This window comes from Theropithecus gelada, chromosome 16 (genome assembly GCF_003255815.1).
Source record: "Theropithecus gelada isolate Dixy chromosome 16, Tgel_1.0, whole genome shotgun sequence".
In the NCBI taxonomy this organism is placed as follows: Eukaryota; Metazoa; Chordata; class Mammalia; order Primates; family Cercopithecidae; genus Theropithecus; species Theropithecus gelada.
The window spans coordinates 30,109,586-30,131,921 of NC_037684.1; the positions used below are offsets into that span (position 1 = coordinate 30,109,586).

At 56.4% G+C, this 22,336-nt stretch overlaps 2 protein-coding genes across 2 annotated transcripts; both read right to left on the minus strand.

Annotated features, from left to right (window-relative positions):
• Nucleotides 1–636: 636 nt before the first annotated feature.
• On the minus strand, nucleotides 637–12,285 carry DHX58 (DExH-box helicase 58). Its single transcript, XM_025363604.1, has 12 exons — nucleotides 11,294–12,285; nucleotides 10,863–11,064; nucleotides 9,971–10,161; nucleotides 8,453–8,569; nucleotides 7,153–7,279; nucleotides 6,789–6,980; nucleotides 5,028–5,281; nucleotides 4,297–4,446; nucleotides 4,043–4,204; nucleotides 2,890–3,080; nucleotides 1,470–1,566; nucleotides 637–1,205 (listed from the first exon to the last, which is right to left on the minus strand). The coding sequence occupies exons 1-12, from the start codon at nucleotides 11,459–11,461 to the stop codon at nucleotides 1,020–1,022; spliced, it is 2,037 nt and encodes a 678-aa protein (XP_025219389.1). The 5' UTR covers nucleotides 11,462–12,285; the 3' UTR covers nucleotides 637–1,019.
• A 419-nt stretch (nucleotides 12,286–12,704) lies between these two features.
• On the minus strand, nucleotides 12,705–21,687 carry KAT2A (lysine acetyltransferase 2A). The gene is made up of 18 exons (XM_025363914.1): nucleotides 20,720–21,687; nucleotides 20,460–20,583; nucleotides 19,987–20,132; nucleotides 19,793–19,882; nucleotides 19,304–19,485; nucleotides 19,012–19,203; nucleotides 18,063–18,169; nucleotides 17,705–17,815; nucleotides 17,475–17,611; nucleotides 17,185–17,393; nucleotides 16,832–16,958; nucleotides 15,560–15,670; nucleotides 14,495–14,638; nucleotides 14,088–14,202; nucleotides 13,956–13,992; nucleotides 13,812–13,875; nucleotides 13,593–13,677; nucleotides 12,705–13,435 (listed from the first exon to the last, which is right to left on the minus strand). The coding sequence occupies exons 1-18, from the start codon at nucleotides 21,056–21,058 to the stop codon at nucleotides 13,242–13,244; spliced, it is 2,514 nt and encodes an 837-aa protein (XP_025219699.1). The 5' UTR covers nucleotides 21,059–21,687; the 3' UTR covers nucleotides 12,705–13,241.
• Nucleotides 21,688–22,336: the final 649 nt, after the last annotated feature.

The window sequence follows — 22,336 nt, forward strand, 5'->3', positions numbered from 1 at the left end:
TCGCCACTGCACTCCAGCCTGGGCAACAGAGTGAGACTGTCTCGAAAAAACCAAACACTTTTAACACTAAAAATTACCACAAAGCAGGTCATTTTATGGGGAAGAGCCAGAGGTATGGATTGCACTGGGGCACCAGGAAACTTTTGTTGTTCTTTGAAAATTCCACTGAAAGAAACAGGACATTTTGAAGGTGATGGCTATGTTCATTATCTTGATTGTGGAGGATATGCATGTTAAAACGTATCCAGGCCAGGCATGGTAACTCATGCTTGTAATCTCAGCACTTTGGGTAGCTGAGGCAGGGAGATCGCGTGAGGTCAGGAGTTTGAGACCAACCTGGCCAACATGGTAAAACCCCATCTCTACTAAAAATACAAAAAATTAGCTGTGCATGGTGGTGGGCACCTGTAATCTCAGTTACTTGGGAGGCTGAGGCAGGAGAATCACTTGAACTCAGGAGGTGGAGGTTGCAGGGAGCCAAGATCGTGCGACTGTACTCCAGGCTGGGCAAAAAAAGTGAAAAACAGGAAAAAAAAAAAAAAAAAAAAAAAAAAAAGGAACCAAATGGAAACAATACACAATACACGCAGTTTATTTTCTACCAATTGTATTTCAACAAAATTAAGATACCATGCATTTTCTATCCCATTTTTTCATTTACTTTTTTGAGGAGCCTCAAAAAATAGAAGTGGCCTTGGTAGGGAAGGAATGTCGTGATTCTGAGTACAGTATGGCAAATTATTTTGCCTCAGTTTCCCTAACTCCATCCAGTGCATATGAAAGTGTCTATGTGCGTGCAGGGTAGGTCTGGGCTGAGCTCTGGCCCTCCAGTTGTTTCCCCGTTGCGGGAGCCTAAGCCAGGGTGCCCAGGACTCCTCTGTGGCTGGTGGGCCTGATGCCCACAGCTGGCGATTCAGGAAGGAGGGGCCTGGACCAGGCTGCGTCCCGGGAAAGATGACGGCTGCTGCGGACTCTCCCGCACCCTACAGCCCGAACCGGGTACTGCAGCAACGAGGTGCTCAGTCCAGGGAGAGGTCCGAAAGGTTCTGGGCACAATGCTGCAGGAAGTCAAAGTCAGGCACGGAGAAGGGCACGCGGGACCACTTTTTGGCCTGGATCCGCCCTTGAGGGGTCTCCAGCAGCATGCTGCGGACTTTCAGCGCTGGCAGCTTCACTGACTTGTAGATCATCTGCAGTCCCCAGATCTGGAGGTGACAGAGAGTGTAGGGTCTGGGTCTCTGGCCTCAGACTGGGCTTCTCTCAAGTTGGAATTCCCCGAATACAGGGCCTTTTCCTCCCACCTGAGATGTCACAGACTATGGGCTCCCTTAGGCAGGGGCTGTACCTCCCTCTTCAGACTGGAGGCCATGGGGTGGGACTGTCTCCTGTGTCCTAGTGAGGGCTCCCTGAGGGCCTCTGAAGACTGGGGCTAAGGACTCTGGGGCCTGGGACATGGCCCAAGCTCTTACCTCCCCACAGTTCCTGCAGCTGATGACACCCCCAGGTTTCCAGTCCTTGAAGACTTTGTTGATGACCACAGGATCCCTGGAGACGTTATAGTAGATCCTGGAGAGGAAGGGGAGTGGCTACAGCCCTCATTGACCCTCCTCAGCCCCAGATCTCATGCCCTCCTGCCGGCCAAGCCTCTGCCTGGACCTTGGGCCTTCCTGCTGGTCAAGAGGCACAGACTTCCCAGGCCAGGAAATCCAGTCTTCAGTGAGTTCTACCTGTGTGGCCTCCATCGCATGTTCTCTTGTGCCCAGGTTCAAGCCTCAGCATTGGTTACCTGGTCTCACAGTCTCCTAATGGGTCTCTCTGCCTCCATTCTTACTCCCAATCCCAAGCCATCCTTCCACCAACTGCTAGAGTGATCTAAAAATATAAATCTGCCCTGACACTCTGTTCCTTAAAATCTATCCAAGATTCCTAAGAGGAACCTCCTGGATAAAGGCTACACTTACACACCTGACCTTTAAGATCTTCCATGGGCTAGTCTGTCTCTTTCTAAATCTCATTATTCACAGTCCCTTCCATTCAGGTCAACTGGCATCTTTTTTTTTTTTTTTTTTTTTTTTTTTAAGGGCAGAGTCTCACTCTATTGCCCAGGCTGGAGTGCAGTAGTGCAATCTTGGCTTGCCTCCCGGGTTCAAGCGATTCTCATGCCTCAGCTACCCAAGTAGCTGGGATTACAAGCATGGGCCATCAGGCCCAACTAATTTTTGTATTTTTTTTTTTTAGTAGAGAAGGGGTTTCACCATGTTGGCCAGACTGGTCTTGAACTCCTAACCTCAAGTGATCCACCCACCTCGGCCTCCCAAAGTGTTGGAATTACAGGCGTGAGCCACCGTGCCCGGCCCTCCGTGGTTACCTTCTCATTCGCTCAAATTCAAACCAGACCCATTGAGACCTAGCTGAAATGCGACTTCCTCAATTGAGAAAACCTGTGTGAAGATCCTTGGCACAGTGGCCTGGAACACAGAGGGTGACATAATGAATGGATGGAGGATGGGGGAAGTTTACTGTCTAGGAGACAGAGGATGGGGGATGGCTCAGGGATGGCCAAGCTCTCTTGATATCCTCGGAGTAGGTAGGACCAGAGGGTCAGTGTGTGGTCTTTTGACACTTAGTATCCTGAATTCCAGTTCTTGCTCAACCAGATAGTGGCTGTGGGAACTTGGGCAAGTCACGTAGCCTCTCTGAGCCTCTATTTCCTTGCCTGTAAAATGGAGACAGGGATAAAACCTGTCTAACCAGATTATTGTGAAAATGCAGAATACTTGCTATAATGCTCTTTAGCTTTCCAAAGCTTCAAAGCACTGTCTGGATGGGAAGGATTCCCAGTCCCCCATCCCACGCCCCCATCCCGATAGCCCCTTCCACAGGTCTCACGAGAAGTTGGGGTTCACGTTGACATGATGGGTGCCCTCCACCTTCCGTAGGTCACTGCCATGGCCCACAGCCACCATGCAGTTGATGCAGAGTAGCTGCACGTGCTCCACTGGGAACTGCCGCCGCTGGCTCTCCCGCTGGGCTGCCTGGGCCGCCCGCTTGGTCAGGGCTGCCTGCTGCAGATCCCGGATCTGGGGTGGGAGGGGACACCAGGCATGACTGGGGCCTAAGAGAACATTCCTTGGGGGACAAAGGGTTCCCAAAGACCTAAGATAATTTGTACCAGGAAGAGACTTTCCTTAACCCTCCCTGGAGCTTAAAAGCAGCTCTATTGCTGGGTGCAGTGACTCATGCCTGTAATCCCAGCATTTTGGGAGGCCAAGGAGGGTGGATCACAAGGTCAGGAGTTCGAGACCAGCCTGGGCAACATTGGCGAAACCCCATCTCTACCAAAAAGACAAAAATTAGCCAGGCATGGTGGCGCACACCTGTAATCCCAGCTACTCAGGAGGCTGAAGCAGGAGAATTGCTTGAGCCCAGGAGGCGGAGATTGTGCCACTGCACTCCAGCCTGGGTGACAGAGTGAGACTCCGTCTCGGGGAAAAAAAAGCAGCTGTGGAGAACAACAGTGTGGGCAGTGGGAGGCAACAGTGGGAGGGATAAGCTTTCCTGCTCAATCTTGAAGGATTTTAGGTAAAGCTGCTTCTGTGAATCTGTCATGGGGCATCATTAACAATTATGCTGGGACAACAGGGAGCACCCTGGACAAGGCAGGATGGTGGTGGCCCTGCCTCAGGGGAACCAATGATATAAGTCCTAGTTCTGGGCTTATCTTCTGCACGTGGACTTATCTTGTCCCCTCTGCCTGGTTCCAGGAGGGCTGTAATGCAGCTCTTTCAGATACATAAAGTATCTCATGGCAAGGATAAATAAAGAGCCTTGGACAAGGCCTGCTCCTAAGGCCTTCTGGAGTCCAGGTACTGCCTTCCCTGGCAGCCCCACCCCTGGCCTCTATCCAACCTTCCCTAGGTGGGCAAAGTTAGCCCTGAGATATAGAGGGGACAGGGGGACATAAGTGTGCAGTCAGAAACCTGCCAGGGAGGGGCTGTCTCCTCCCCATCCCTCCCATAGGGCATGCAGGCCGCCTGCAGACCTTGGCCTGGTACTCGGCCTGGTCCATCTTCTGCACAGCAGCCACTGCCTGCTCCATCAGCATCTCCAGCGCCTCGTTGATCAGCTCCCGCTTCAGCTCCCGGCTACCCTCAGTTGCTACAAACGAGTACACACTCTGATCGGCCCGGGCACGGCCCCTGGCCTGGGAAGGGAGACAAGGGGTGTCCTGAGTGGGGCTGGGGCCCCACACAGGATCCTATAAGGGTGCCCGAGTGGAAGGAAATGTGTGAGTACCTGGACCATGGAGATTTCATTGGTCAGGAGCCCATAGCGCACCACCACGTTGCACTGTGGGATATCCAGCCCCTCCTCTGCCACGCTTGTGGCCACCAGAAGGTTCAGGGTTCCATCTCGGAACTTCCGGATTACTTCTTGCTGGTCCCTCTGCAGGGGAAGGGCAGGGAGGAAAAAGAGGCTGGTACATGAGGTGGCTCAGGCTGACTCCACCTGCCAGAGTAGCCTCTCCTGATTCAGCCCTCACTCCTAATCTTGGTCCATCTCCCTGGAGTACTTGAATCCCATCTTTATCCCCAGGTACCCCCAGGATCTTGCCCATCTTCCCAGATAACTGTCCAACCCCTATCTTCCCTAGGGACTCCTAAGGCTCCCTACCCCTCTAGTCTAGGAAAAACTCCCAAGCCATAGCCTTCTCCTGCAAGGGACCCCAGACCTGATCCTCTGTCCTGAGGAACTACATCACCCACCTCTTTCCCTACAGACCTACAGACCCCTATGCCCACTCTTCTGCACCCAGGGACCCCCAGACTGGGAGAGGCTTCAGCACTGGGGATGTCAGTGTCCGCCCCTCTCCCCTAGCTCCTTGCGCCTCTGCCTGGGGACAGTCAACCTTCTCTTTCCACCAGTTCTCCCTGCCTCCACCCCTCTGTGCTGAAGACCCTGTTCCCCACACTTCTCTCCTATGGAATCCCCCCCGCAGTGCCAGCATCTTTCCCCGAAGCCCACACCTGGGTCATGTGGGTGCTCTGGCTGCTGTTCCCAGCCCCAATCAGTAGCTGGGGCCGAATGTCCACGGTCTGCAGGCCCGGCTGCTGCTGAAGCCAGAGCAGGAGGGAGTGTGCGCTTTGGCGGGTGCGGGTGAAGATGATACCCCGGGGGCTGTCAGAGCTCCTGAACTGCCTTTGCAGGATCTTTTCCAGCATCTCCAGTTTTGGATTCTCTGGGCCATGAGTTGCCAGGTGGGCCAGCACATTCTTATGGCCTGTTGAAAACCCCAAAAAGTTAGCCGGGTGTAGTGGCACATGTCTGTAGTCCGAGACACTTGGGAGGCTGAGGGCAGAAGGATTGCTTGAGCCCAGGAGGTCAAGGCTGAAGAGAGCTATGATTGCATCACTGCACTACAGACTGTGTACTGTGTAACAGAGTGAGACTGTCTGAAAAAAAAAAAGAAGAAGAAAGAGAGAAAGAGAGAGAGAGAGAAAGCGAGAAAAGAAAGAAAGAAAGGAAAAAGAAAGAAAGAAGAAAGAAAGAAAGAGAAAGAAAGCCCCAGACAGGCAGAGGATTCAGATCTTGGAGTGGGGAGGGCACTGGCGGAGGAGGTTCTCACAGGAATAGGACTGCAGGAATGCAGAAGGTGGGGGTGGTGGAAGGATGGAGCTCCTGCTCAACTCCCCCACAGCAGCACCAAGAATACATTTAAGGATGCCCTGGCCGGGTGCATTGGCTCACGCCTGTAATCCCAGCCCTTTGGGAGGGTGAGGTGAGCGGATCACCTAGGTCAGGAGTTCGAGACCAGCCTGACCAATATGGTGAAACCCTGTCTCTACTAAAAATTAGCTGGGCATGGTGATGCACACCTGTAATCCCAGCTACTCCAGTGGCTAGGGCAGGAGAATCGCTTGAACTCAGGAGGGGGAGGTTGTAGTGAGCTGGGATAGTGCCATTGCACTCCAGCCTGGGCAACAGAGCAAGACTCCTTCTCAAACAAACAAACAAAAAGGATGCCTCCTACCAAGCCCACTCTCAAGGCCAGCCTCACACCAGGGTCACACAGTGCAGAACCTCAGACTAGAACCCTCTTCTTCCCAGTGACCAGGATGACCCTTGAGCTTTTCACTCTGACCTCTGCTACCCAGATCTCTTGAGCCCCAGCCTGTGCTGAGATTTGCAAACTTAAATTTCACCCTCTGACTTTCAGCCTCACTCTCCCAGTCTAAAGGAACCACTCCTAACTAATGTTTTTAAAAAATCTGGGCCAGGCGCAGTGGCTCACACCGTAATCCCAGCACTTTGGGAGGCAGAGGCAGGAGGATCACTTGAGCCCAGGAGTTAGACCAGCCTGGGCAACAAAGTGAGACTCCACCTCTACAAAAAATTTTTTTTTAATTAGCTGGGAGTGGTGGTGCCCACCTATAGTCCTAACTACTTGGGGGGCTGAAGGGTGAGAATTACTTGAGCCCATTAAGTCGAGGTTGCAGTGAGCTGTGATTGCACAACTGTCCTCTAGCCTGGGCAATAGAGCAAGATCCCAACTGTTTAAAAAAAAAAGTCAACAATGTGAATTAATTTTAACAACTATGCAAAAACCTTCACAAACGAGGAAACAAATCAGTCCTACCCATGGCCTTGGATTTTGGTTAGAAAAATAGGGTCTCCACCAGTATCCTCGCGGGCACCTTCCCACCTGACCTTGTCCCCTGTGCCCTGGCCTCTGACCTCGCATCCAGGTCCCATCACCCCCGGGCCGGAATCCCCCTCCCGCCCCTCACCATCGAACAGGGCCAGCAGCCGGCGCTCGGCACACAGGATCTGGGTTTTAGTGACGTGCTCCCTGTGATAGAAATCCTGCAGCGCAGCCAGGGCATCCACGGCGCGGACGGTGTCATGGATGAGCAGCGCGTCATTGTAGCGCCTCAGGTGAAGTGCGTACACCCGCTGCTCCTGGAGCCCGGCCAAAGCCGCTGCGGGCAGAGGGCATAGTGTTTGAGCGGCCCACAGCCCCGCCCCTGTCCCGCCCCATAGGGCCCTCCCACTCAGACTCCGCCCCTGGAGTGGCTAGGCCTCCGCCCAGGCAGGCCCCGCCCCTGACTCCTCCAGCATCCTCGCCTCCGCCTGAGGGGCTGCCCCTCTCACCAGCCTCGCTCAGCTTCACCACCTGCTGCTCATACATCTGCGTCCCAAAGTTCCGGCTCAACTCAGGCATCTCCAGGTGGTCGTGGACTTGGTCCATGAGCTTCTTCAGCAAGTCCCCAAACGGATCCTGGGCAAGAAGAGAGTTGGAGGGGATTCCCATACACACTGGAGGATGGGCACCCAGTGGGGGTGCTGACCGCGGCGTGTAGCACGCTGCGACTGCCTCAGCCATCTGTCTAAGCTGAGGGATGAGCTCCAGAGGGAGGCCGGCTGGAGTGTGAAGGAGTCCTGCCCTGTCTCACCCACGATGTGCTCTTACCCTTTGGCCTGGGCACGGTGATGCCTAGTGTAAGGTACATGGATGTGCTTTGGTCAAGGAATAGGCTGAGGCGGACATCCAGGCCAGAGTGACTCAGCGAGTTTAGGGGGCAGGCACATACTCCACTTGCTATGTAACCTGTTTGTGTAAGTTCATACTGGACTCTACTGTCAGTAGAAGGTATAACTGCCCTGCTGACGCTGTGCATGGGGCTCGGTTCAGCTCGGCACGGCAGGGCACACTGGCATGCCCAGAGAGAGAATAATGCTACTAACTCCTGTAAGGGAGAGCCGGTCGCCTTGAAGGTGGGCAGTGGGGAGCCGGGAACCGGCTTGTGCCCAGAGGGAAAGAGTTAAGCTGCTGACCCTGACAGAGCTGGCCTTGCAGGCCAGGGAGTGCAGCTGCAGGCGTGGGGGCAGCAGGAGCCCCAGAGCCAGAGCACACAGCCCAGATAAAGGTGGACAGTGTGAGAGAGCTGCTGCTGAGAGAGCTGCTGAATAAAACTACATTTCACCTGCCTATGGCCCCCCAAGTGTTCTTTCAGCTATCTGCTCCCTCCCTCCCTCCCTCCAGACCACAGCGTGGGCTCAAACCTGACCCCAAATGTAACATTTGGTGTAGTTATGGACCTGACACCTAGTCCTTGTCCAGTCCAGTCATAGCAGACACCAGGCCGTGTCCATACTGGAGAGGGCTCAGTAGAGCCTCAGCACAAAGTATCCCTGCTCTCTGGTTTCTAGAGCACTCCCCAGCATGTCAGTGCTGTGACAGACACCGGTGGTGCCTTCTGAGTCAATCCAAAGAGCAGGCTGTGGGCATGGGCTGTATCTGCCCCATTTCACAGAAAGGAGAAATTGAGTCTCAGATACATAGCAAGTGACCTGAAGTCACACAGCCTGTGAGGGCGGAGTCAGGGCCCAAGCCTTGGTGTCCTAACTTGACACCAGCTCCCGCTCTCACCGTGTCCCTGCCCCTACATACCTGGCTGCGCCTGTGGCAGAGGTTGTACTGTTTGCAAGGCTGTTGGCTGTGCTCCTGCAGCCGGGGGCGATAGTTCTGGGGTGACATGATGCACCACGTGTCCAAGTTGGCACAGAGCTGGGGGCAACAGAGAGGACTTTACTGGAAAGGGAGGGTCTGTGGGGACAATGGGCAAACCTTTGGGGCAGGATGGATCCCAGCTGAGGACAGGACAGTGTGGGCCATTGCGGGTGTGGGCATTCGTCTACTCAAATATTGCTCGCCCTCTCTCTGCCAGTCTTGTTCTAGGCACTGGGGATACAAAGGAACTCAGATTGGAGTTGGAGAGACAGATAATAAACCAGTAAATAATAATAGAACCGGCCAGGTGCGGTGGCTCACGCCTATAATCCCAGCACTTTGGGAGGCCGAGGCTGGCGGATCACCTGAGGTCAGGAGTTTGAGACCAGCCTGGCCAACATGGTGAAACCTCATCTCTACTAAAAGTACAAAAATTAGCCAAGCATGCTGGCACACGTCTGTAGTCCCAGCTACTCAGGAGGCTGAGACAGAAGAATCACTTGAACCCGGGAGGTGGAGGTTGCAGTGAGCCAAGATCGTGCCACTGCACTCCAACCTGGCTGACAAAGTGAGACTCGGTCTCAAGAAAAAAAAAAAAAAAAAAAAAGAGGCTGGGCATGGTGGCTCACGCCTGTAATCCCAGCACTTTGGGAGGCCGAGGTGGGAGAATCATGAGGTCAGGAGTTTGAGACTAGCGTGGCCAACATGGTGAAACCCCATCCCTACTAAAAATACAAAAAATTAGTTGGGCATAGTAGTATGCGCCTGTAATCCCAGCTACTCGGGAGGCTGAGGCAGGAGAATCACTTGAACCTGGGAGGCGGAGGTTACAAGGAGCCAAGATCATGCCACTGCCCTCCAGCCTGGGCGATAGAGTGAGACTCTGTTCCGAAAAAAAAAAAAAAAAAAAAGAATAGAACCTTGCAGAGCACGTTAACAAGCTCTGAAGAGGATAGCACTGGATGACATGACAGAGAGCAGAGGGGGTGATCAGGGAGGACTTTCAAGAGGTGGCATTAAGCTGTTCAATGAACGACAAGGAGGAAGCAGCAGGTAAAGTTCAAAGGGAAGGGCATTCCAGGCAAAAGAAATGGTAAGTGCAAAGGTCACGAGATGGGAACAAGCCCTGCATGTTCAAGATGCAGAAGGCAGGCCAGTGTAGCTGTAGGATGAGCTACAACAGGGAGGGCGCAGGAAATGAGGTGGAGAGGTAGATCATGTGGAACTTTGTAAACCATAGTAGAGTTGGGAGTTAATTCTTTGTGCCATAAGAAACCAATGGAGGCTGGATCTTAGGCAAGGAAGGGGCCAGACACTGCCATGGAGAGCCTGGTAGGACTGGTGGGGATGGGGTAGTGGCAGGGCGGGCAGGCAGGCAGGCCGGCAGGCAGGGAGGGAGGGAGGGAGGGAAGTCCCTGGTGGGTCTGGCAGTGGGAGGCCCACAGGGGCCAGGCTGACCTGCAGGACGTGGTCGATGGCCCCATCGAGCTTGGAGGCCCCACCAGTGCCTGGGGAGGCTGTGAGACCCAGCACCTGGGGTAGGGGCCGTGCCCTCTGGAGTTTAAGTTCTAGGTACCGGCTCATGATGACGTTGTAGACTGTGTCCTTGTGCGTGTGATGGCACTCATCCACCACGATCAGGGAGAAGGCTGAGGGCACAGGGAGGAAGGCTGTGACCTGTGTTTGCAAAGCCCTTCCTCCCATCAGCTTTCAGGTAGTCCCCACAATAGTCTTAAGAATTCCTTCTTCCGGCCGGGCGCAGTGGCTCAAGCCTGTAATCCCAGCACTTTGGGAGGCCGAGACGGGCGGATCACGAGGTCAGGAGATCGAGACCATCCTGGCTAACACGGTGAAACCCCGTCTCTACTAAAAAAAATACAAAAAACTAGCCGGGCGCGGTGGCGGGCGCCTGTAGTCCCAACTACTCGGGAGGCTGAGGCAGGAGAATGGCGTGAACCCGGGAGGCGGAGCTTGCAGTGAGCTGAGATCCGGCCACTGCACTCCAGCCTGGGCGGCAGAGCGAGACTCTGTCTCAAAAAAAAAAAAAAAAAAAGAATTCCTTCTTCCCTTCACGACTTGCAGCTGTGTCCCAGGATGGAGAGCCAGGCAGGGATGATTTCTCTCCATTTCACAGATTAGTAAACCGAGGCTCAGCTGGGGAAGGGACTTGTCTAAGATCCTATACTATAGCCCGGCCTGTTTCTACTAGAGTGTCTGCTGGGGTTTTGTGAACAGGCAACCCTCCACTCCCACAAAAACTCCCAACACCTTGATTCCGGTGGGTGCCCTGGGGTTGGCGGGAGGAAGTACCCCAGATGCATATCCTTTTCCTCCTGGCCATGGCCCTCACCAGTGAGCTCCACGTGCTCCTCCTCCTCGGGGCTGGTCAGTGCCATCTGCAGAAGCTCTGCTGTGCAGATGAGCAGGTCATGGCACCGGGCCAGGTGGCCAAAGCCAGCACGTGGCCCCATGTCCCCACTCAGTGTTGTCACGGTCCAGCGTCCATCCAGCATGCGCCTGAACTCTTCACCGTGCTGGGTCACCAGGTGCACCTGGAGGTGGAGAATGAGCTGGGAAGAGAAAGCTGAATCTGGGGCCAGGGAAGTGCGGGGGAGGTAAGGTGACCCGCAGGGCATGGCTGGGTACTGAGCCGGGGTGGAAAGACAGGTGAGCTTAGGGATGGCCACAGCAGCTTTGGAGTTCTGGCGGGGACTGAGAGATGCCTGAAGAGCTGAGACCCTGCTTGGTGGTGGGGGAGTGGGGCAGGGACAGACCACTCACCCTGTTGACCAATACAACCACCTTGGCTCCATCCACAGTCTCTAGGTGCCGCTTGGCCACATAAGCAGCCGCCCGGGTCTTCCCAGCCCCCGTGGGCAGCCAGATGATGATATTCTTGCCCTCCAGGGCAGGCATGATCACCTCCCACTGGTAGGGCCGCAGCTCCATTCTGGTAATAGCGGGGGACTCAGACCCACCGGCCCCTCCACGCCTCCCAACTCCTGGCCAGACCAGTTTGTGCAGAGACCTCCCTTTGCCCAGGACTCCACCCCACTTGAAGGAGGTGGGGCAGGACTCCCTCAGAACCCATCAGGACTCTGCTCTGCCCAAAAGCGGGAGGCGGGAGTAACACAGGCTACACCTGCCCCCTGCCCAGCCCAAGTCTCACCTGCTCTAGTCGGTAGGTCTGCCCAGGGCAGTCCCACTTAACTCAGCCTAGTGCTACTGTGCTCAGCTCAGAGACCCGAAATGGAAACTGAAACTGAAGGAAGGAGCCAGCTGAGCCGACTTAGGAATCTCCCATCCCCGCCCCGGGAAAAAGAACCAATAAAAAAGAACCGTTTGTGCTAACAGTCATCGCCAACTGCCGCGAGTACAAACTCCGGGACGAGTACTGCCACTGCGCCAGCGCCGTGGCAGGCATGATCACCTCCCATTGGTAGGGCCACAGCTCCATTCTGGGAATGGCAGGGGACTCAGACCCACTGGCCCCTCCACTCATCCCAACTCCTGGCCAGACTGGTCGGTACAGAGACCTCCCTTTGCCCAGGACTCCACCACACTTGAGGGAGGTGGGGGAGGACACCCTCAAAACCCTTCAGGAGACTGCTCTGGCCAAAAGGTGGGGGTGGGAGTAACACAGGCTACACCTGCCCCCTGCCCAGCCCGGGTCTCACCTGCACCACCAGGTAGGCCTGCCCAGGGCGGCCCTGTTTAGCTCAGCCTGGTGCTGCTGTGCTCAGCGCAGACAGCAGAAATCGGAAATGGAAACTGAAACTGAGGGGAGGAGCCAGCTGAGCCGATTTAGGAATCTCCCATCCCTGCCCGAGAAAAAGCCCCATGTGTGCTAACAGGGAAGCACTCTTTCACTGCTACGGGATCCTCTACGCTTTGGCCCTTTTGCGGTCAGTTGTAACCACGTCCACCCAGGTTAAGGTTAAGTCAGGAGGTTCTGACCCCTGCTGCCCTGGCATCTGGATCAGGAGCAGCCTGGAGGAGGGAAGAGGTGGGGGGCTGCAGCCAGGTAGGTCTGCCCGACTAGAGCAGGTGAGACCTGGGCTGCGCAGGGGGCAGGTGTAGCACAGGACCAGGTCTGAGGCTTGCTGGGGAGAGCAGCCTCCAGTTTGCAAGAGGTCCCTGGGGGGGCCAAGGTGAGCCTGCTAAGGCTGGGACTATACCAAAGAAACAATCACACAGAGAAATAAAAAGCTTTATTGTTCCCTCTAAGGGATTAATGCCAGGGAATGAATGGTCCCCATATCCCCACCCCGGGGGAGACTGACAGTACAGTACCGGACAAGGCATGGCCCCCTCCAGTTTGGACTGAACTTCCAACCCCTGAAGCCAACACTCAAGCTAAAATGAGCAGTCCTGGTCCTCAGGGAAATAGCCACCTGGGCCAGGCCCAGGAATCCAAGCCTCCAAAGCTCTTAGGGACCAGGTCTGGGGGCCACCACGGCTGGGCAAGGTTCATCCCTGGCCACCAGCCACTCTAGAGGGACTGGGCCCCAACCCAGGAGACCTCTCACACACAGTGAAGGCTGGGACAGAGCTGCAGGCTTGGGGGTGCCTGAAGGTCCAGAAAGGGATGCAGGATCAGGGGCCGGAGGGCCCTTGGTTAGAGTGTCTCAAGCTGAGTTGGGTCCGTGGGGCCAGGGCATCCCCTAAGGATCAGATCAGAATCCGAGGTGGAGACATTCAAGGTCAGGGCTGTGGCCCAAAGCTGGGCCTACTTGTCAATGAGCCCTCCCTCCTTGAGCTTGAAGTAGAAGAACTTCTCCAGGGCGCTGGCGCAGCGGCAGTACTCGCTGTCCGGGGGGTTGTACTCGCGGCAGTTGGCGATGACCCGCTGCAGGTCGGCCACAAAGAGCTTCCGGGTCACATAGTAGCGGCTTCGCAGCCGCTCAGTCATGGTCTTCAGGTCTGGGGCAGCAGGAGGCGGAGCACAGCTTTAAGAGGCTGAGGACCATGGCAGGGCTGTCCACCGGGGTGGGCCCCATGGGGCTGCAGGGCGCAGTGAGGGCAGGAGCAGGTATGGGGATGGAAGAGGGGGGAAGGAGATGGAATGGAGGGTCCTCACCAATGGGGAAGCGGATGACCTCGTAGTAGTCAGGGGCCTCCGACTTCTTCACAGGCTCCATGAAGGGCCAGGCACTGGGGTGCGACTGGAGAGAAGAGCCGAGCTGGGGACAGCCCTGCTGCACCCACGCCAGCCCGAGAACGCCACCCACCTCACACCGCATCAAGAGGCCACAGCCATTGGTGCAGGGGCCCCGGAAAGGCAACCTGGTCTCCCCACCTTGATTTGGGCCAGCAGGTTTTTGAGGGTTGTGTAGAGCTGGTCGGGGTCCTTCAGCTCCTTCCTGGGGCGAGACACACCAAGTCTGAGGCTCCGAGTCCCTCTGCCCCGCCCCCAACCTGGCTCCTTTGACAAAACACTCACCCCTTCTCCTTCCCCAACGGCTTCCAGCCCGTCTCTCCTGCAAAGTGGGAAGTGGGAGAATGTCTCTAAGAATGCCGGTCTGCACCCCAAGCAGCGTGCCCCCACTACCCCGCAACCGAGACCTCTGCTTACGAATGCCAGGGACACTCTCCACAGGGATCTGCCTCACGCCCTCCTTGAAGCAGCTGAGCCCCGGGTAGACCTTGCGGATCTGGGCCTGTTTGCGCTCAATCAGCTTCTTGATGATCTGAGGGAAGGAAGGGTCTAAGGGGCCAGCTCCAGCCCCAGCAACAACCCATCCCAGGGCCACAGTCAGAGCCACCAGCTGCACCCACCCAGATGCAATGCCACCTAATCCAGCACCTCCCCTCATACCTTCCCCAAGGGAGCAGAGCAAGAACCAAGATCCTGGCCTGTCCCCTCCTCACTCACACACACACATACACGCATGTACACGTAGTACAGGTCTACACACGTGCGCTCGCCCTCCGCATGCACATTCATGAAAACTCCCACAGATGCGCACGTGCGCACACCACCTCTTTCTGCTTCTTGATGATGTGGGACAGCTCTGTGTAGGGGATGCGGGGATTCAGCTCACACTCCATCAGTGTCGCTCCCTCGTAGTCCTTGATGTAGCCCAGGTATCGGCTTTTGGGCACCTTGATGTCCTTGGAGAAACCCTGGGGGGTGGATGGTCATGACCCAGTCCATCCATATTTCCCAACTTCTGTAGTCCCTCCCCTGGGAGCACCAGAGGGGTGGCACGTGCCATGTGACACCTCCTGCTCCTGAACCTCCTCCTGGGGCACTGAGGGTTTGAACTGTCCCTGGAAAGGTCCCGGGTCAGCTGCCCACTCCTGACTCATCCCGAAGAGCCCCCCAGTTCCTTCAGGCTGCTCTACTGGCCCCCCAGTTCCTCCAGGCTGCTCTACTGGCCCCCCAGTTCCTCCAGGCTGCTCTACTGGCTCCCCAGTTCCTCTGGCCTTCTCTACTGGCCCCCCAGTTCCTCCAGCTTGCTCTACTGGCCCCCCAGTTCTTCCAGCTTGCTCTACTGGCCTCCCAGTTCCTCCAGGCTGCTCTACTGGCCCCCCAGTTCCTCCAGGCCACTCTACTGGCCCCCCAGTTCCTCCAGCCTGCTCTACTAGCTCCCCAGTTCCTCCGGCCTTCTCTACTGGCCCCCCAGTTCCTCCAGGCCACTCTAGTGGCCCCCCAGTTCCTCCAGCCTGCTCTACTGGCCCCCCAGTTCCTCCAGCCTGCTCTGGCTCCCCAGTTCCTCCGGCCTTCTCTACTGGCCCCCCAGTTCCTCCAGGCTGCTCTACTGGCCCCCCAGTTCCTCCGGCCTGCTCTACTGGCCCCCCAGTTCCTCCGGCCTGCTCTACTGGCCCCCCAGTTCCTCCAGCCTGCTCTACTGGCCCCATAGGCCCCCATTCTCCCCTGGGGCAGTGGCAGCAGAGGAAAGAAGATAGGCATGGAGACTTTCCTGGCAGGTGTCAGGTGAAGTAGGGGACATAAAGGGACTCCTACTCCATCCACAGAGGGGCTGGACAGAATGACCCCAGGCTTCAGGCAAAGGACCAGTGTGGGACAAGGCTACGGGTCACCTGCTTTTTGAAGTAGCCGATGGCGTACTCGTCCGCGTAGGTGAGGAAGTAGAGAATGTTGTGCTTGATATGATACTCCTTCAGGTGGTTCATCAGGTGGGTCCCATAACCCTGCGGGGCAGGGGAGCAGGACTCACCAGGAGCTGAGGATGGGCCTGGTGCTGGAGAGGTCTCAGAGCCCAGAGTGGAGCGGGTGGATTGGAAAGGAGGTGGGGAGAGGGAGAGCATCCAGGCAAAGAGGAAGAAAGGCAGCTGACAGAGAGAGGGGAGTTTATGGGGGAAAGTGAAAGGTAGAGGCTTTCTAAGCTCACTCTGGGCCAGGTGCAGTGCTTCCTGTTTTACAGACCGATTCTCAACCCCAGAGGCGAGTAGTACCACCTCTATTTTAGAAAAGAGAAAACTGAAACTCAGCTATGTTAGGAAATGCGTTCAAGGTCAGGCTGCCAGCCGTGGCAGGGCCGGGTCCAAACCCAACACAGGCCAGCGATTCCCAGTCCCTGGGCCTCAGAGTTGGGAGAGGAGGGAGAGGGAGTCACCAGAGGCCTGAGCAGGAGCAATGGCTCCCACACATCAGGGCCAACGATGCGCCACGCAGATCTGAGGTATGTGACACACAGAGCCAGCGACCCTACGAGGGGGTCTGTTGTAACAAAGGACAGAAGCCAAGGCTATCAGCATAGGACTACTGTAATAACGGTTAGTTCGGCTGGTCACCGTGGCTCACCCCTGTAATCCCAGCACTTTGGGAGGCCGAGGTGGGTGAATCACTTGAGGTCAGGAGTTAGAGACCAGCCTGGGCAACATGGTAAAACCCTGTCTCTACTAAAACACAAAAGTTAGCCAGATGTAATGGCGCATGCCTGTAGTCCCAGCTACTTGGGAAGCCAAGGCACGAGAATCACTTGAGCCTGGGAGGTCGAGGCTGCAGTGAGCCCTGATCATGCCTCTGCACTCCGGCCTGGGTGAGAGAGACCCTGTTTCAAAAAATAAATAAAAAATAAAAAGTAAAGTAATTAATTCCCCCATGTATGTAAATGTTCTTGTGATGAAGAAAATCCTAGTCCACAGGTCACCAAAGCGTGGCCGCCTCTTGGGCTCCGTCTGTGAACAGGTGGTTTCCTAATCCACAGATATCAAAGTACGGCTGCCACCTTGTGGGGATGTGAGGAACGGGCCACTAAGAGAAGAGCAAGGGGCTGCTGCATCCCACACATCCCGCTGCTCCGAGCTGGCCCAAACTCCGGAGCGAGTGGGCTGGGGAGCCGCACTCACCTTGACCTGCTCATTCGAGGTGACAGCACAGAAGACAATCTCCGTGAAGCCCTGGGTGGGAAACATGCGGAAGCAGATGCCACCGATGACCCGCCCATCCTTGATCAAGGCCAGAGTCTTGTGCTTCCTAAGAGAGAGGTGGGCACGTCACAGCCCCTGCCTGTTTCCTTCAGGTCCCCAGAGCCCTGGAAGTCTGAACTGTAGTCAGTGTTGGGCAGTGAGAAATAAGAATGCTCAAAGGTTGAACTTCAGAAGTGGAGAGCAGGGGATCTCCAATTTTGAGGAGTCAAGAGGCCGAGGAGGAAGGGACCCGGGGGTGCTGCCCTGGGGGAGGGGCTCTCTGGGGGACGCACGGGTCAAAGACGAGGCGGGCGATATACTCCTTAGGCATGCGTGGCAGCTGGTGGGAAAAGACATTCTGCAGCCCCACGAGCCACAGCAACACCCGCCGGTTGGCCTTGGGTGTCAGCGAGTTGCCGATGACGTGGAACTCAATGATGCCACGGCGCTCCTCCAGGCGGGCTGTCTCATCCCGGGCCGCATTGGCCGAAAGCAGGCTCGTCTGGGCACAGAAGAGGGGCTGTGAGCTGGGGTGTCAGGTTGGTGGGGGTCCCCCAACTGGTCAGCAGGTCGGGCTGCCCACCTCAGGCCCCAGCATGGCAGCAGGGTCAGTGATGGTCAGCATGACCTCATTGACTAGCTCCATGGGGATGTCGCCCATCACACGGAGCCTCTTGGCATCCTCCAGGGTCAGGTTCTCCGGGAGCTTCCTCTTCTCGCCTATTGGGGAGGCAGGCAAGGTTGGTCAGGATCAGTAAAAAAAGGTTTGGGAAGGAGTGAGTGATGGTCAGAGGTCAGGGATCAAGTATCCACCTGGCATAGGCTCGGCCCCTGCAGAATCCAGACTCAGGGAGCTGTTGCTGCCTCCGCCCATGCTGGGGCTGAAGATGGGGGTGCTGGGAACAACTGCTGCACTGACCGAAGCTGAGGAGAGAGAGAGAGAAGTCAGGGACCGGGGGACTGAAGCTAAGGGGAGAGAGAGAGAGGTCAGGGACGGGGGGACTGAAGCTGAGACAGAGAGAGAGAGAAGTCAGGGACGGGAGGGCTGAAGCTGGTGGCAGGTCCCTCAGTGGGATCCAGGGCCTCTGGCCCAGCTGAGCCCTCTTCCACCCAGGAGGCTTAGCTCAGCCAGGCAGGCCAGACACCCTACAGAGCATACCATGGCACATACCTGGCCGGGGCACCAGCTGTGTCCCCTCTGAGGGTGGCATGGTGAAGCCTGACTCCCAGATTGGAGAGTTTGCCCCATAGATCTCCTCCTCCAGCATGGACAGGAATCTGTAGGGAGGACACAGTCTGTCCCACAACTCTGTTCTCCAAGGGTGCAGCCTGGGCCAGGCAGCAGAGGGACTGGAGGCTGTTCAGAGCAGACCCTGCTCTTAGGGAACTGGGGACCTGAAAGAGGGGACAGCCCCTGTCTTCTGGGAGCCTCCAATTGAAGGTAAGACAACAGGACACATCCAGGACAGAGATCAAAGAAGCTCAGTTTCACGATGCTGTGTAGCACAGGGAGACAGGTCTGAGCTGATGTCATCCTGTGCTGTGTGGCCAGGCAGGGCACCTTGTCACCCTGAATCCCCTCACTGCCCTCAGTATCAAAATGGGCTCAGACTCCACCCCACCTTGCCATCTCTTGTTCCCACCTAATGGCGGAGGGCACTAGAGAGCCAGGATTCGTCAGTTAGGGTTTTTTGAACAGGGGAGTTATGACCCAGATTTTAAAAGGTGTGGCCGAACAGAAGAAAATTGTACAGAAAAGACCAGAACAGGAGTAGAAATTGGTTTCACTTCAAGCATAAGCTCTGATTTCTTGGGAGAGCTGTGCAGGGAAGGAGTCTGAGGCTGTGTCCAGGCCCCCATGGGAAACAATTAGTAACATCTACCGGGGCATAGGGTGGGGTGGGGGCAGCGTTAGCTTGGGCTATGTACCTGCCATCCCCAGACTAGTACTAGCAAGTTGCTTCTGGGCCATGGGCAAGTCTGCCAGGTAGACGCCCAGATCCCAGAAGGCCCATGGAGGGAGAGGAGGGACCAATCCAGGAAGCCTTCCTGGAAAAAAGGGGACAACAGGGAGGATGTGAACTTGGGGCCAAATCCTGATAGGCCAGAAGGAGCCTTACTTGGGGAAGTGAGTGAGGATGAGGGTCCTCTTCTCGGGCACCAATTTGTCCTTCTCCACTCGGAACTTTTCCAGCAGCTGCCGGCGGGTAACGGTGAAAATGGACCGGAGAAGGCTTCGCCCAAAGACATGAGTGGTTTCGTAGCGGGGGAGACTATCACAGCTCTGGGGCACGTGGCAGTAACAGAGCCATCTGGAGTAGGGAGTTGAGGGGGAGACAGGTGAGGGCGGAAACAACTGAACCCAGGCTGGGCCTGCAAGCCTCCCCCGAAGCTGCCCCTGGCTGGGCCTACCTGGTGTAATTGACCTTGTAGGTAGCCACATCTTCAGCCTGAGACCTCTGCCGAAACTGGGCAGGTGTCTCAAGCTTCCAGTAGTTAAGGCAGAGCAAGAACATCTTTGAGAGCTCGAACATCGTCTGCCGCTCCCGGGGAGCCAGGTGACTAAACTTGTACTGCACAAAGTTCAGCACACCCTGAGAAGGGGTGGGTGGGGAATAAAACCAGGAATGAGATGTGAGCAGCCTGCAGGGCCTTCTTAGACAAAGGAAGATGCTCCCTGAGGCCAGGGACAAGGTTCTCCTCTCTCTCTCGGGTGCTCTCTATAGAAAAGCTCTGCCCCCTCCCTACCACCATGCCCACCCTGAGGTTAGCACAAAACACCCTCCCTTCTCTGAACCTCCCCACTGTTCTCAACTTGAGGAGGATGGAGAACACAGGCTCCCCACTCCTCCAAGCTGTCCCCAATTCTCCTCTCCGCTATCTCCAATTTCCCTATCCCACCTGCTCAATATTAGGTTTCTCAAATGGAGGGCTGCCCAGGGACCCCTCCACCACGGGCCGGGTCATCTGCAGGATGCACTTCCGCAGGAGCTAGAGAGAAGAGGAAGGGGCATAGAGGGGAGCGGGGCAGAGCTGCAGACAACCCCTCAAGGCCCCACCTCCTTCATTCACACCCTCCTTCAGTAGAAGCTCACCTTGAAGAGGTAGAAATAGACCTGCTTGGTGTCTGTGTCCTCCTCCTTGTGAACAGACATGAAGAGATTCTCCACATCCACCACCATCCCCAGCAGTCGGTTTATTTCATCCTCTGACACATTCTCCAAGTGAGATACGTGGTCAGCTGCAAGACAGATGGCAGAGTTGGGAAAAATTGATAGAAGAAATCAACAAGGCTTCTTGACCCTCTTCACAGCCAACCAAGATGCACACTCCGTCCCTCCAACCAGTGTGACCAATAGTGAGACTGACTGCTGCGATAACAGCCATTGGGTTTCCTGGGCCTGTTCTGGGCTGAGAGATTTCCTTTCCCCTCCCTTGGTGCATACACACCCCCCAACCCAATCCCTCCTTCGAGGCATCTTTGATTTTTTTCAGAGATGAGGCTTTGTGGCACTTGTCACCCTGTCCAAGCAGCTGCCCCCAGCTTCAAGGGCGCTGCCTGCCTTACCCAAGGGATGCTCACAACTGCGGCACAGCTCACTCAGGTTGGCAGCTGGCTGCTGCAGATCCATGCGGGGTGCAGTGGGGGGCTTGGGGTTTTTCCAGCCATTACACTTACAGGTTTCATTGGCCTGGAGGTGGAAGGATCAGTCAATGATCTATACCTCTGGGGCAAGAGCCGCTCCGCAGCCAGAGCTTTGACCCCACTCCCACCCGAGCCCAGGGATGCCCCAAGCCCCGCCCCTTCACCCCAGGCCCCGCCCCCACCTTGCAAGCCGAGAAGACCCCTAGCTTCTCAAGCTTCTTGGCGCGCGGCAGCCCCCGGACTTGCGCCTTCCTCTGGCTAGCGCGCTGCTGCTGGCTCAGGCCAGGTCGAGCCGGATCCCCCCCGCTCCCGGCCCCCCCACTTCCTACCCCGGGCCCCCCAGTCCCTGTGCTGCCGGCTGGGGCTGCAGCTGGGGCAGGGGCTGGTGCCGGGGTGGGAGTCGGAGTCGGGGCTGAAGCCGGGCTGGGTGCAGGAGTCGGAGTTGGGGCAGGGGCTGGGGACTGAAGGGGCCGGGGCTGCGCAGCCGGGGCCGGGGTCGGGGCCTGGGAAGGTTCCGCCATGGCCTCCCCCGCAGCGGAGAGCGGCGCCGCGCTCCCAGCCCTAGGGCCGCATGGGCAACCGGCGTTCAGTGCGCAGGCGTCGCTGCGCGGCGCGTGACGGGAGTTGTAGTCTTCCAGCGCCTTCCCCCACTGCCTCCAGCTTCCAGACTTTTCTGTCTGGTCTCTTGGCCCCCGACAGCCAAGTGAGGCCTGAGCGAAGGCTCCAGATTGACCCCTCTTCACTTGTAATCTCTTTTAATGGTGTCCGGGAGAGTCACGATGGCTGTCCTCTTGGGGACAAGGAGTCTTGGGGACAATCGTGGGGTCTGCCTCTTTCCCGCGCCTCTCTCCCACTTAACCCCCTCCCCCAACTCGCGCACAGGCCCTGCCCCACGCGGCTCCGGACATGGAATTGCAGCTGCGGTAAAGATGAGACGTAGCAACAGTTCTGCAGCAGTGTGGTGGTGACTTGGGTGTGTTCTCCTCCTGACATTCTTTTTCGCTTGCTTTTCTGTTTGTATTTAATAGTATCACTCAACAAAAGGGAAAGGGAGTTTATCAGGCCGGGTGGCTGGCTCACGCAGGAGAATCGCTTGAGCCTAGGAGTTCGAGACCAGGCTGGGCAACATAGGGAGACCCCCATCTCTACAAAAAAAATAAAAAATAAAGTTTATAGACCGGACGAGGTGGCTCACGCCTGTAATCCTAGCACTTTGGGAGGTCGAGATGGGAGGATCGCTTGAGCCCAGGAGTTCGAGATTAACCTGGGCAACATAATAAGACCCTGACTCTTTAAAAAAAAAAAAAAAAAATCAATAACAGCACCAGAGGCATAGCTGTGGTTACGATGGTCACGAAGAAGGCTACTGTGGAGGGTGAGGCAGGGGAGGGCTAAGCCTTTCTCTGTGCACTGGGAGCCGCTCTCCTAAAGCCCCGACTGCATCTTCATCTTTGTGGCCCGAACCCAGACCACAGCCTGCATCACAGGAGACCCCGGGGGGTGGATGAATTAATGCAGCCGGAGAGACCAGTCCGCCTCCTCGTCTCGCGTGTCCGCGTGGGGTTGTGGGTGGTCAGGGAGAGGTAGGGTGGATGACCCAGAAAGGCCGCCCTCCCCTGACTCTGTCTGGGAACAATCCTTGCCCCAGGCCTGGTCCTTAGAAGGCAAGACAGCTCCCTTCCAGCTGGGGGATCAATCTGCTGTTGGCTGCGCCGCGGTCCGGCTCCCTCGGGTCTGGCCTGGTCGAGGATCCAGTTCCTTCACAGCTGCGGCCTCCCCGGGGCCCATTAACGAAGGTG